Source organism: Bombina bombina, chromosome 10 (assembly GCF_027579735.1).
Source record: "Bombina bombina isolate aBomBom1 chromosome 10, aBomBom1.pri, whole genome shotgun sequence".
In the NCBI taxonomy this organism is placed as follows: Eukaryota; Metazoa; Chordata; class Amphibia; order Anura; family Bombinatoridae; genus Bombina; species Bombina bombina.
The window spans coordinates 95,359,403-95,373,558 of NC_069508.1; the positions used below are offsets into that span (position 1 = coordinate 95,359,403).

At 38.5% G+C, this 14,156-nt stretch overlaps 1 protein-coding gene across 1 annotated transcript in view; it reads left to right on the forward strand.

The window, feature by feature from the left end:
* The window catches only part of SSX2IP (SSX family member 2 interacting protein), a 117,446-nt gene that overhangs the window by 30,120 nt on the left and 73,170 nt on the right, over nt 1-14,156 (forward strand). Inside the window, exons 3-4 of the mRNA XM_053693161.1 lie at nt 488-563; nt 849-1,026. Of these exons, the coding sequence (XP_053549136.1) occupies nt 488-563; nt 849-1,026 (254 nt within the window). The remainder of the gene's footprint in view (nt 1-487; nt 564-848; nt 1,027-14,156) is intronic.

The window sequence follows — 14,156 nt, forward strand, 5'->3', positions numbered from 1 at the left end:
TTTAAGAACTAGACCTCTGGATTAGATTTTGAGGTTTTTGCTTCTGCTGCAGCAGCCTTCGGGGGGAGAGGTTTAGCAGGCTGTGGTGCCCTCAGGTTAGGGTCCGCCTCTCTTTTTGTCCCTCCTGTTTTCATTCAGTGTCTTACAGCTTGGGTATAAGTTTCCCAACTGTAAGGAATGAAGTCGTGGACTCTCCTTATATTAAGAAAGAAAACATAAATTATGCTTACCAGATAATTTCATTTTCATCTGTATAAGAGTCCACGCCCCCCGTCCGTTTTCTCAGATGGGCGGCCCACTAAATTATATATTTCTTTTTTGTTTACCACTAGAGCAACGTGAGATGAAATTTGTATCAGTTGAAAGTCAAAACTTAGTACCAAGTTCTGTGTTTTTATATTTGTGGTTTTGCTAAATTTTTAAATATTTAAAGTGTATGGTCTGTTCAAAGAGCATTAATTCATATTGTGATTTTTATTTTTTATAGCTATTGATGTGCTGAATTATGTAGGAAGATCTGATGGAAAAAGATCTGCTTGGAGAACAAGCAAGACTGATGCAAAGTAAGTCTTATCCCCTTGCTTATTTTTAAAAAAAAATAAAAAATATATATATATATATATATATATATATATATATATATATATATATATATATATATATATATATATATATATATATATATATATATATATATATATATATATATATATATATATATATATATATATATATATATATATATATATATATATATATATATATATATATATATATATATATATATATATATATATTACAGCTCCAGAACTTTACTATGCATTAATAAATGGCCATTTTCTCCCAAGGAACGAAGAAGATATGTATAGAGTTCTCTTAAATGATTATGAGCAGCGGCATAAACGGCTAATGTTGGAGAATGCAGAACTCAAAAAAGTTCTTCAACAAATGAAAAAAGAAATGATTTCAATCCTTTCACCCAAAAAACAGAAAACCAAAGAGAAAGCAGAGGATAGCTTTGGCACAGTAAGTGTAATACCTTTGTTAAAATAAAGTAATAATACAACAAAATATAGTACTTTTGAAGTATTGTGGCTTTTGTAGAAGAAATAGTTTTTAGAATAATATGCAAGTCGACATAACCAGTGATACCCCACCAAAACGCTAAAAAAAAAAAAAATCCTTTGACATGGAGAGTCCACAACGTCATTCCAATTACTAGTGGGATATTCAATTTCTGGCCAGCAGGAGGAGGCAAAGAGCACCCCAGCAAAACTGTTAAATGTAACTACCTTACCCATAACCCACAGTCATTCTCTTTGCCTCTGTCAATGGAGGTTGTGAGAAGTTGATGTCTGAAGCAGTAACAGCGGCTTTATCTGCTTTCCCTCCCTTGGGTAAGCACAAGAGAAAATCGAAACATTTGCCTGATACTAAGGCTCCTGACTCTAGAACTGCATTAGCCATTATTGCTCAGTTGTCTGAGGAAAAAACTTCTGAAGGTGAGATCTGACACTTTAGCAGAAAAATCTTCAGAATCTGAAGAAGTAAATTTTAGATTTTAAGCGGGAATACCTCCGGTCACTATTGAAGGGAGGTCCTACCTACTTTAGACAACTCTTGCTGCCAACCCTACCAAGTCTTCTAAACTGGATGGTGTTTATGATTCTCCATCTTCTGAGGAAGTTGTTCCTGGTCCAAGGAAGATGTCTGAGATGATAAGCCAGAGGGTCCTTTTTTCCCCTTCCCCTGTTTTTAAAAAGATTTTTCCTGTTGCTGACTCTATTCGTGACTCATGGTGTACTGTACCTAAGGTAGAATGAGCTATTTCAACTCTTACTAAGAGAACTAACATTCCTATAGAGGATAGTTGCTCTTTTAAGGACCCAATAGACAAGAAGATAGAGGCTTACTTAGAAAAGATGTATGTTCATCAAGGACTACAGTGGCAACCAGCAGCAAGTATTGCTATGATTGCAGGAGCTGCATCTTATTGGTGTGACGCATGGTCTAATATCATTATACAGGAAACTACAGTAGAGGAGATCCAGGATCGGATCAAAGCTCTCAAATTGGACAATACTTTTATCTGTGATGCCGATATGCAGATAATTCGTCAGTGAGCTAAGATGTCTAGCTTCACGGTACTAACCCGCAGGGCTCTGTGGTTAAAATCTTGGTCTGCTGATGTTTGTTCTAAGGCCAAGCTTTTGGCTTTACCCTACAAGGGAAAGACTTTGTTTGGACCCGGTCTAGCAGAGATCATTTCAGAGATTACAGGTGGAAAGGGATCTTTCCTACCTCAGGACAAGAAAAATAGACCTAGATGTTGTCAGACCTCTAATTTTTGTTCCTTTCGTAACTTTAAGGGACCAAGTCCTCTTCCTCTTCCAAACCAGATCAACCCAGATCTTCTTGGAAATCCAACCAGCCCCGGAACAAGGGAAAACAAAACAAGAAGCCTTCTGCTGACTCTAAATCAGCATGAAGGTTCCGCCCCCGATTCCAGTGTGGATCTGGTGGGGGTCAGGCTTTCTCTTTTTTAGTCAAGTCTGGATACGAGATGTCCCAGACCCTTGGACGGTGGACATGAATCCCATCCTGTATCCTTGGGATATTAAGTCTTGCCCTCCAAGGGGCAGATTTCTCCTGTCAACTGTCCTCAAACCAAATAAAGGAGGCTTTCTTAAACTGTGTAAAATACCTATACTCTCTGGGAGTTATTGTTCCTGTCCCTCTAACAGATCAGGGTCTATGAGTATATTCAAATCTATTTGTGGTTCCCAAAAAGGAGGGAACTTTTCGGCCCATTTTAGACATCAAGTGTCTCAACAAATTCCTCAGGGTTCGGTCCTTCAAGATGGAAACTATTCATTCCATTCTTCCTTTGGTACAGGAAGGTCAGTTTATGCTGACCATAGACCTAAAGGACACATAGCTTCATGTTCCCATTCACAGGGAACACCATCAGTATCTGAGGTTTGCATTTCTGGACAAGCACATCCAGTTTGTTGCTCTTTGGTCTAGCCACGGCTCCCAGAATATTCACAAATATTTTGGGGGCGCTAATGGCTGTGATCAGATCCCAGGGAATTGCTGTGGCGCCATATCTAGACATTTTGGTTCAGGGGTCATCTTTTCAACTAGCCCAATCTCATACAGAGATGCTGTTGTCTTTTCTTCATTCCCATGGGTGGAAAGTGAATTTGGGAAAAAGTTCTGTTGTTCCATCAACCAAGGTGTGTTTTATGTGAACTATAATAGATTCCCTGTCCATGAAGATTTTTCTGACGGAGGTCAGAGTCCAAAATTCTTGCTTCCTGCCTTTCTCTCCAGTCTGCCTTTCTCTCCAGTCTGCCTTCTGTCCATCTGTGGCCCAATGCATGGAGGTGATTGGTCTGATGGTGGCATCCATGGATATCATTCGTTTTTTTCTCGGTTCCATCTTCGACCGCTGCAGCTTTGTTTGCTCAGTCAATGGAAAGGAGATCATTCAGATTTATCTGAGGATAAATCTGGACCCTCTAGCAAGAGACTCTCTCTCATGGTGGCTGTCGCAGGAACATCTGTCTTGGGGCACTTGCTTTCTGAGACCTTCTTGGGAAATTGTGACTGCGGACACCAGCCTGTCAGGCTGGGTAGCTGTTTGGGGCCCTCTAAAGGCTCAGGGCCTGTGGTCTCGGGAAGATTGCTCTCTCTCCACATAAACATCTTGAAGTTGAGAGCTATCTTCAGTGCTCTATCAGCATGGCCTCAACTGTCGTTGGTCCGGTTTATAAGATTCCAATCGGACAACATCACTTTAGTGGCTTACATCGACCACCAGGGAGGGACTTGGAGTTCCTTAGCCATGAAGGAGTGGACAACTGGAAAGCGGATTTTCTGAGCAGACAGACCTTTCATCCTGGAGAGTGGGCTTGGAGGTTACCACTGAGGAAAGACCTTCTTCAGAGAATCTAGGTTTGGATGGAGGAATGAAGCTAACTGCTTGGAAATTGAACGCCTTGTTCTGTCCAAACGTGTTTTTTCTGAAGCGGTCATAGAAACTATAATTCAGGCTTGAAAACCAGTTACTCATAAGATTTACCATAAGATATGGCGTAAATATCTTTATTGGTGTGCATCTAAGAGATTCTCCTGGAGCCCGGTGAAGATTCCCTGGATTTTGTCTTTTCTTCAAGATGGTCTGGATAAGGATTTATCGGTCAGTACTCTAAAAAGGGTCAGATTTTTGCGTTATCTATACTTTTACACAAATGTCTGGCAGATCTACCAGATGTTGAAGCCTTTGTGCAGGCTCTGGTTAGAATCAGACCTGTGTTTAAACCTGTTGCTCCCCCTGGAGCCTTAATTTAGTTCTCAAAGTTTTGCAGCAGGCTGTATTTTAGCCAATGGACATTGTTGATATAAAACGGTTATCCTGGAAAGTTTTGTTTCTTTTTGCCATTTCTTCCGCTCACAGAGTATCTGAGCTTTCAGCACTGCAGTGTGATTTCCCCCACCCACTATTTTTCATGCCAAGGCGGTTCTTCGTAACTAAATGGATTTTCTCCCTATGGTGGTTTCAGATCAAAACATTAATCAGGAAAGTGTTGTTCCTTCATTTTGTCCTAATCCTTCTTCTCAAAAGGAACGTCTCTTGCATAACTTGGATGTTGTGCGGGCTCTAAAATTTTATTTACAAGCTACTTAAGATTTTAGGCTATCTTCTGCCCTGTTTGTTGTTTTTTCTGGTAAGAGTAAGGGTCAGAAGGCCACTTCTACTACTCTGTCTCTCTGGTTGATTCGTTTGGCGTATGAGACTGCTGGACAGCAGCCTCCTGAGAGAGTTAAAGCTCATTCCGGGGGGCGTGTCTAGGCGGGGGCCATGCCAGGACGTATTATCAGGAGCTCTAGGAGAGAATCTGTACAATCCGCCGATTATATACAGATAATTGCAGCATCTATAGGAAAAAACACTATATATACCTGCAGTATAACCTACTGAACTGATCTATCTTAAATTTGCTGACTTAATGACCCTTGAGCGCTGATCTAGACCGTTGAGGTCTCTGGCGGCAGCCTCCTCGTGGGACTTCAACACCTCCCCCGGTTATCCGGGTAAGGCAATCCCTACTGGATTGCAATCTCTAACCTCTGCTTGTTAAAAAGAGCTGGCTTCAAGGACTTTCTGCAGCTAACATATCTAACTCCCAGTGAGCACATGGAAGCGGTCAACAGATGGGAAGCTCAGATGCACCGGCTTCTATGAGACCATTTCAGAAGCTTGGAGAGAGACCTATGTGCTTTATTTTGTAACGGGCAGCCACAGATCGAGCAATCTCAGTCTCCATCTAAACACCCGCTAAGAGTTCAAGAGCGCAACCTGGTCGAGAGGGCATATCAGAGGACTACCCCCCCGGCTGTAACAGAGACCCCAGTGATACCGGATTATGGGAAATTACTGCCTTCCTGCACTCCTATTTTAGCTGGCCCTAGGAACCCTGGAGATCAAACCTATAGCACGGAGCTACTTGCGCCCCCAGCTCAGCCTCAGCCTGTTCGGAATAATCTTGCGGCAGCTGTTACAAATAAAACTGAGGTATGTGCTTCTATGAGTGCTGATGGGTTGGCTAATGGAGCCTCTGAGGGGAAGCAGGACCGACCATTGTTATTAGTGTCTAACGGCACTATCCTAAGACTCTCCGACTCACTGTCCTCCATGACGGGCCAACACCATTGATACTTGCTCCCTGTTACTATCATTTTTGAAGCAGTGACACGGAATGATAGTGGGCCAGCTTCCGCTCCTCAGGTTAAGCCTAGCTCCCGACAATCTGCGCTCTCTGGGCCGCGGACAGTACACCACTTTCCTATAGCATTTAGGAGGATAAGGGCTGATCGGCACGGTATGGGTTGAGTGTGAGGAGGGAAACCATACACGGCACATCACTGGGACTGCCTCACTTCAATTAATCTACCTGCTCTAACATGGAGGACAGCTATTCTTTTGCTATAGACCCCTTAATGCTTATAATCTCTTCTCTTCAGTCACCGGAGAGATAACGAGTGGAGAACATTTTGGCACATACCCCAGTGAGTGCTTCTCAGGAACAGTGACATAGGTCAGATGAGAAGTCAGGATTGTCCTACTACGCCAGACTTACCTCCCAAATCTGGACTGGGGTAACCTAGTTTTCTGTTGCCTGAGAGCTCACATGATAAATGAAGAGACAATTATATTGACTTCAGCGCATATAAGTATGATAATTTATGTTTTAACCACGTTTCTGTTGCCTTTTCATTTTGCAAATACATGTTGAATTGATGTTAGTTGGGGTCTAATCTTCCATAATGTTTCCTACCCAGATGTATATTGTTCTTTTCCTTCCCCTCAGACAAGGTCTCTTTGTATAAGATACTAAGCATGTTTTAGGTCATTTCGATGGCATATACAAATTATGCACTGACCATCAAGCAATTCCACAGCCAAGCTGCATATGTTAAACCATGATGCAGTATACTAAACCCTTTGTGTAAAACCCATGAGTTATAAGTTTTAGGGTTCATTCTTTTGACTCTTTCCAGTGGTTTATGTTACTAAGCAGAATGTATTTATAAGTATATGTGCTCATTAGTAGTGTTATTTGATAAGTGCTCATCTTTTGAACTAATCACTACAGCTTTACTTGTATAGCCTGACTCAATATAGATACTGAGATACTATAGGCTCTTGTTCCAGTTACAAGTTTCTTACTATAGTGCACATTGCTACTACCATTAGGTTTATATTATATATGTTTCCAAGATAGTACTTACATGCTTAGTGTTTGGCAGTACTGACTTATTTTATGAAACTATTTGTGCTGTCTGCGGCCGGGACAGCATGGAGTGACTATGGTATAATATATAGCCAAACTTGCAATCCGGACTTAATAATGATCACACTATAGAGAACGTACAGTCCTTTCCTAATCTATAAATATCTCAAGACTGAAGATTTACAATTATGTATATGCCTACATTTCTATACTAGGCTTAGCAATACCAGCTTTCTTAAACATTAATGGGCAAAAACTATTGAGTGTGTATGGTATCTGTAGATATAACGTATACACAAGAGTATTTAATATTTATATGAGAACATAGATCTCTAGTATTTATAAATGGCAGGTGTGATATCTACTGGGGATATAAGTTTTCTATAACCCTATAATATACGGTTTGGATGTGGCAAAAACTGATCTATGCTCCTAAAGGTTCATGTCCCTCACACAGAGGATTAATGAAAAAAATACTAAGATAAGCGCCAAGTATAATAACCTTAAGCTCCCTCACAGGTAATCTTCCCTATGATTAACCCAAAAAGTACATGTAAAAACACCAAAGGATTTTGTTCAGGAGCGCTACAAAAGCTATAAGGATAATATGGAGACTGATATACAATTCTACACAAGTGGTTAATAATACAATTTATTAATCATTTAAAACAGAATGCGGGACGTCTCCCTTAAAAGGTAATTAATAATATTGTTTCAGATAAAAAATGGATACAAATAAAATTATATAGTAATATACTATGTCGATTGGATTATCCGTCTTGCTGGCGAAACGCGTAGACATTATAAATTAATCTTCAAGGACTGGACATCGACTCTATTATCCCCTGCATAATCTCAGACCCATATGAGTACAGGGGAATAGTTATAACAAACGGCCGTTTGTGTACGGAGCCTGAGTTCCTATAAGTACGCTGGAGCGTGCACCGCAAGTGATTGCCTTAAGAAGCTGCTGCTGGAGCCAATACCTAACATACAGTGGCCAAAGATATTTCCAGCCAAGGAAGACTGTTTTGACACCGGAATCCCATACACGCAGGAGCGTGTTCTAGGTTTCTAACACCCGGTGAATCTTGTATCGTACAAGTCTCAAAGGCTAAAGAGAGGCCTAGTAATATACCAGTAAGGCAGATCGAAGCATCATTAGACACTGAATGTGTCAGAAGATCCGTTAAGCCCCTTCGTAAATATGCAACTTATAGTGAGTACTCGCAATCACTGATATTATTCGAATTGCAAGATATAAAGATATTATATTGCAAAAAGACTGTGTTCATCTAAGATGTTTAATCAACGTCAGTGAAAAGCAACATTTGTATTGAACTGTGTATAAAACAAAAACAGCATTTCCCTAAGTTTTGTTACACACCGGAAAATTCCAGTAACCATTAATGCTGAGTCTATCTCACAATCTAAGGTGGAAATATTGCTAAGTGTATATATTTTTTATTAACCTGCTGCTAGATTGGTAAAAAGGTGGAAATACTGTTTAGCATGGTGATTTAAACCAATCAACATCGTAGTATATTACTATATTATTTTATTTGTATCCATTTTTTTTTATCTGAAACAATATTATTAATTACCTTTTAAGGGAGATGTCCCGCATTCTGTTTTAAACGATTAATAAATTTGTATCATTAACCACTTGTTTAGAATTGTATATCAGTCTCCATATTATCCTTATAGCTTTTTTAGCGCTCCTGAACAAAATCCTTTGGTGTTTTTACCTCACAAAGAGGATTACAGCTCCCTATAATCCACACCTAACCGTTTACCTATTACATGTGATAGTTGAAGATTTTACCTACCAGTTCATCTTAAGTTGATACAAGTTCCTTGCTACTAGCATATGCAGAATATAATCTATTTCAACTACTAAGAGTTTGTTATATATTATCTATTCTATATAAAAATAAAAAAAAAGTTCATCATTTGAGACCCATGAGTGGTCTCTTTATGTTGCAGTTTACCAACTATAACGACCCATTATGTATATAGTTGAGAGGTCCAAGAGTGGCCTCATAGGACAAGTAGTTGGTATACAGATTGTACGGCAAAGATTTTTTTTATACATGGAATGCTAAAGTCATAAATTCATGTTATATATACCTATCCTGTTATGTATATGATGGAAGTCATGTAACCATTTATTTCTGTATTTCCTAAGATGTCTTGACGTTTATTACTTGTAAGCCTTGAACTGAACCTCCAATAAAAATTATTAAAGCTCATTCCACTAGGGCAGAGTTGTTGTTTTTTTTTAATTGAATGTTTATATTAAAAAGTAAGTTATACCGCATATTCATCATAACTAATGAATTAATCTCCATCTAATATATCACGAACAGTCTGGGTCTAATTTTTAAAAAGGGGAGAATTTTCTATCACTTTAATGTCCCTAATTAAAAAATAACATGCCATTTTTTTAATTTGAATTTCACTTAACTTGGAGGAAGTTTTATGTAAATAATTTAAATCTATTAAGGGATTTTTGCTTTTACGCATAAAGGAAAAAAAGTAATATCTCCAAATCCGGAATTCCAATATCCAAACTTATTTTGAAATCCAAACGTTTTAATTTTAATTATCAAAATTTACTATTTTTCCCGGTCTGTAAGTTACGATCTTCTCTGTCTGTGTCTTTGCTTTGTTTTTTTGTGTTTTAAATTGCAAATAAGGCTGTATTTATTTAATTATTACTTTTCAGAATACAGTACTGTACTATATTTCTGAGGTTACTATGTATGACTGTCAATTTAGATGAATCGGTGCCCGGTTTTTAATAATCCTATTAAAAACAAGGGCACTTTAATTCATCAAAATTTACATTTCACTTGTTTTCTTTAATTGCTTACCTTTTAATCCCGACAGCTTCTGCAGCCCTTCCTCCACCCATCGCAAGCCCTCTTCGTGGGTACAAAATGACGAATCTGGCTTCCTCCTATCACGGCATTGCCTTAGGCCGTGACTGGAGGAAGCCGGATTCGTCATTTCTGACGTATGAAGAGACTTCCGACGGCCGGGGGAATCGCTGGAGCGGCTGTGAAGATTTAAAGGTAAATTTTTGAAGAAAACGAGTAAAATGTAAATTTTGATGAATTAAAGTGCCCTTGTTTTTAATAGGATTATTAAAAACCGGGCACCAATTCATCTGAATTGATATTCACTTTAAAAGCATTATCTAGACATGTTCCTAGGGTTATTTAATTATACTTGGAGAAGTGAGAAAATGTATTTTAGAGTGCTGACCCTTGTCATTAAAAAGCACTTAAAAGAGCTGCATATTCTCCTTGGGGTCAAGTACCACTAACAAGACCGACCAAGTTTAAACAAAATGTGCAAAAAGGAGCAGGGAATTGCGCTAGTTAAATGCCAAGAGGTGACCAGTGGGAGGTAGAGTGATTTGAGTGGTTCTATTCCAAATAATGGTTCTAATTTATAATAAATATTATTATATTATATTAGTTGGTTTATAGGAAAAAGATTAAATCAGAGACACCAATATTACAAAAACTTAAGCAAGGATATGTCAATATTTGGACTAGATAAAGGATTTGATAACCATTAGCTATACTTTTAAAGATAAATATGAATATGAGCAATGTATGACCAAGAACATCGATCATTCAGTTCACTATTTAAATTAAATGAGTGTTACCAGGTTCTGATGACACATAAAATACTTTATTATACCATATAAACAAAATTAAAAAAAATATTAAATAAATAATCAAATAATCTATGTAATAGAAGGCAAGAAAAGAACTGCTGGAAAAAACAGGGGAGAACACCTAAGAGTAATAGGTATACCAAAGGAGCTCACTACCACTGGAAACTGATACTGAGTTTATTATTGGTCTGTCCCTCTTGCACCATCTAACTCGTAAAAAGTATGAAAGTGAGTGGGGTGACCTCAGTGATCTAAAAAAAAAAAAAAAAATATATATATATATATATATATATATATATATATATATTTCTCCAACATAGGTGTGTCCGGTCCACGGCGTCATCCTTACTTGTGGGATATTCTCTTCCCCAACAGGAAATGGCAAAGAGCCCAGCAAAGCTGGTCACATGATCCCTCCTAGGCTCCGCCTACCCCAGTCATTCTCTTTGCCGTTGTACAGGCAACATCTCCACGGAGATGGCTTAGAGTTTTTTAGTGTTTAACTGTAGTTTTTATTATTCAATCAAGGTTCCCTAGCGATGGAAGAAGTGACCAAAATCATTCTATGGGCGGAGTCTCACTCCTGCCACCTGTCTGCTATCCACATCCCAGGAGTGGAAAATTGGGAAGCGGATTTTCTGAGTCGTCAGACATTGCATCCGGGGGAGTGGGAACTCCATCCGGAAATCTTTGCCCAAGTCACTCAGCTGTGGGGCATTCCAGACATGGATCTGATGGCCTCTCGTCAGAACTTCAAAGTTCCTTGCTACGGGTCCAGATCCAGGGATCCCAAGGCGGCTCTAGTGGATGCACTAGTAGCACCTTGGACCTTCAAACTAGCTTATGTGTTCCCGCCGTTTCCTCTCATCCCCAGGCTGGTAGCCAGGATCAATCAGGAGAGGGCGTCGGTGATCTTGATAGCTCCTGCGTGGCCACGCAGGACTTGGTATGCAGATCTGGTGAATATGTCATCGGCTCCACCTTGGAAGCTACCTTTTGAGACGAGACCTTCTTGTTCAGGGTCCGTTCGAACATCTGAATCTGGTTTCACTCCAGCTGACTGCTTGGAGATTGAACGCTTGATCTTATCGAAGCGAGGGTTCTCAGATTCTGTTATCGATACTCTTGTTCAGGCCAGAAAGCCTGTAACTAGAAAGATTTACCACAAAATTTGGAAAAAATATATCTGTTGGTGTGAATCTAAAGGATTCCCTTGGGACAAGGTTAAGATTCCTAAGATTCTATCCTTCCTTCAAGAAGGATTGGAAAAAGGATTATCTGCAAGTTCCCTGAAGGGACAGATTTCTGCCTTGTCTGTGTTACTTCACAAAAAGCTGGCAGCTGTGCCAGATGTTCAAGCCTTTGTTCAGGCTCTGGTTAGAATTAAGCCTGTTTACAAACCTTTGACTCCTCCTTGGAGTCTCAATTTAGTTCTTTCAGTTCTTCAGGGGGTTCCGTTTGAACCCTTACATTCCGTTGATATTAAGTTGTTATCTTGGAAAGTTTTGTTTTTAGTTGCAATTTCTTCTGCTAGAAGAGTTTCAGAATTATCTGCTCTGCAGTGTTCTCCTCCTTATCTGGTGTTCCATGCAGATAAGGTGGTTTTACATACTAAACCTGGTTTTCTTCCAAAAGTTGTTTCTAACAAAAACATTAACCAGGAGATTATCGTACCTTCTCTGTGTCCGAAACCAGTTTCAAAGAAGGAACGTTTGTTGCACAATTTGGATGTTGTTCGCGCTCTAAAATTCTATTTAGATGCTACAAAGGATTTTAGACAAACATCTTCCTTGTTTGTTGTTTATTCCGGTAAAAGGAGAGGTCAAAAAGCAACTTCTACCTCTCTCTCTTTTTGGATTAAAAGCATCATCAGATTGGCTTACGAGACTGCCGGACGGCAGCCTCCCGAAAGAATCACAGCTCATTCCACTAGGGCTGTGGCTTCCACATGGGCCTTCAAGAACGAGGCTTCTGTTGATCAGATATGTAGGGCAGCGACTTGGTCTTCACTGCACACTTTTACCAAATTTTACAAGTTTGATACTTTTGCTTCTTCTGAGGCTATTTTTGGGAGAAAGGTTTTGCAAGCCGTGGTGCCTTCCATTTAGGTGACCTGATTTGCTCCCTCCCTTCATCCGTGTCCTAAAGCTTTGGTATTGGTTCCCACAAGTAAGGATGACGCCGTGGACCGGACACACCTATGTTGGAGAAAACAGAATTTATGTTTACCTGATAAATTACTTTCTCCAACGGTGTGTCCGGTCCACGGCCCGCCCTGGTTTTTTTAATCAGGTCTGATAATTTATTTTCTTTAACTACAGTCACCACGGTACCATATGGTTTCTCCTATGCAAATATTCCTCCTTAACGTCGGTCGAATGACTGGGGTAGGCGGAGCCTAGGAGGGATCATGTGACCAGCTTTGCTGGGCTCTTTGCCATTTCCTGTTGGGGAAGAGAATATCCCACAAGTAAGGATGACGCCGTGGACCGGACACACCGTTGGAGAAAGTAATTTATCAGGTAAACATAAATTCTGTTATATATATATATATATATAAGGATGCTAATCCATTTGGATATATGGTGTGATAAATAAATTAATTGATAATGAAGTTGTTCAAAAAATATAAATATTTATGGGTAGCTAAAACGAACAATTTAAAAATGGCTGCAGCATAAAAAAACCTATAAAAAAAAAGGATTTGCACCAATTCAATAAATGGTCTAAAAGAGCCAAAAACAATTGAAACCATTGAAAGTTTTAGAATAATCTAGGAATTGGAGCAACTTATCTGAACCCCGTAAGGGGAGAAGTGTCCAGTAAAACAGAGTAGCGTGCTAACAACGCTATGTGTTGAACGAGAGATGCTGAAACTGGAAATGACGTCACAAAGTATCGCGATCCCTTACGCTTTTCATGGAACACTAGTCCACTTCATCAGAGGGTAATCCGGTGTCATCCTTAGCTCCTATTTGTGCTAAGAGACCGGAAGTTGTAAGTGTTGTGAGACACCGGTAAGAAACTCCAAACCTATTGATAATTTGTGAAAAAAGACTTTTCCAAAAAGAAAATATATACTGAATATGTTGTAAATTTTCTAAAATACCAGTCATAAATGTGATTATTTAAGTGACCTAAAACATAATAATAATAATAATAATAAATATTTATGTATATAATATACATTTTAAAATACAGGTAAATATACACACATGAATTTACACTCAAATTATCCTCTATAGTTTCCTTAGTTTTTATAAGTTTGGGCCAATTATTTAAATATTAATTTTATATATATTTGTATATGTTTATTATTTTTATATTATATCATAATTCATAAATTTTAAAACTACAAAAAGAACCATCATTTTAATTGTTAGTATTTTTTAATACATATAGGTTTGAAATAAAATGGTTATTTCATATCAAGTTATTAGAAGGAAACCACACCTTAATACAAAATGTGAATTATAAATGAATAAATGTAAGGGAAAGAAATTTGATAGTTAATAATTAATAATTTACGAATTGTTGACTATATGTGACTTGAAAAAATAAGTAAAAGGGTAATTCTTATTTTAGATGATTAATAAATGGGTAATTTATAGAAAGCCTGCCAAAACAATGTCTTTATTTAGACCATATGGAACTCTACTATTTAA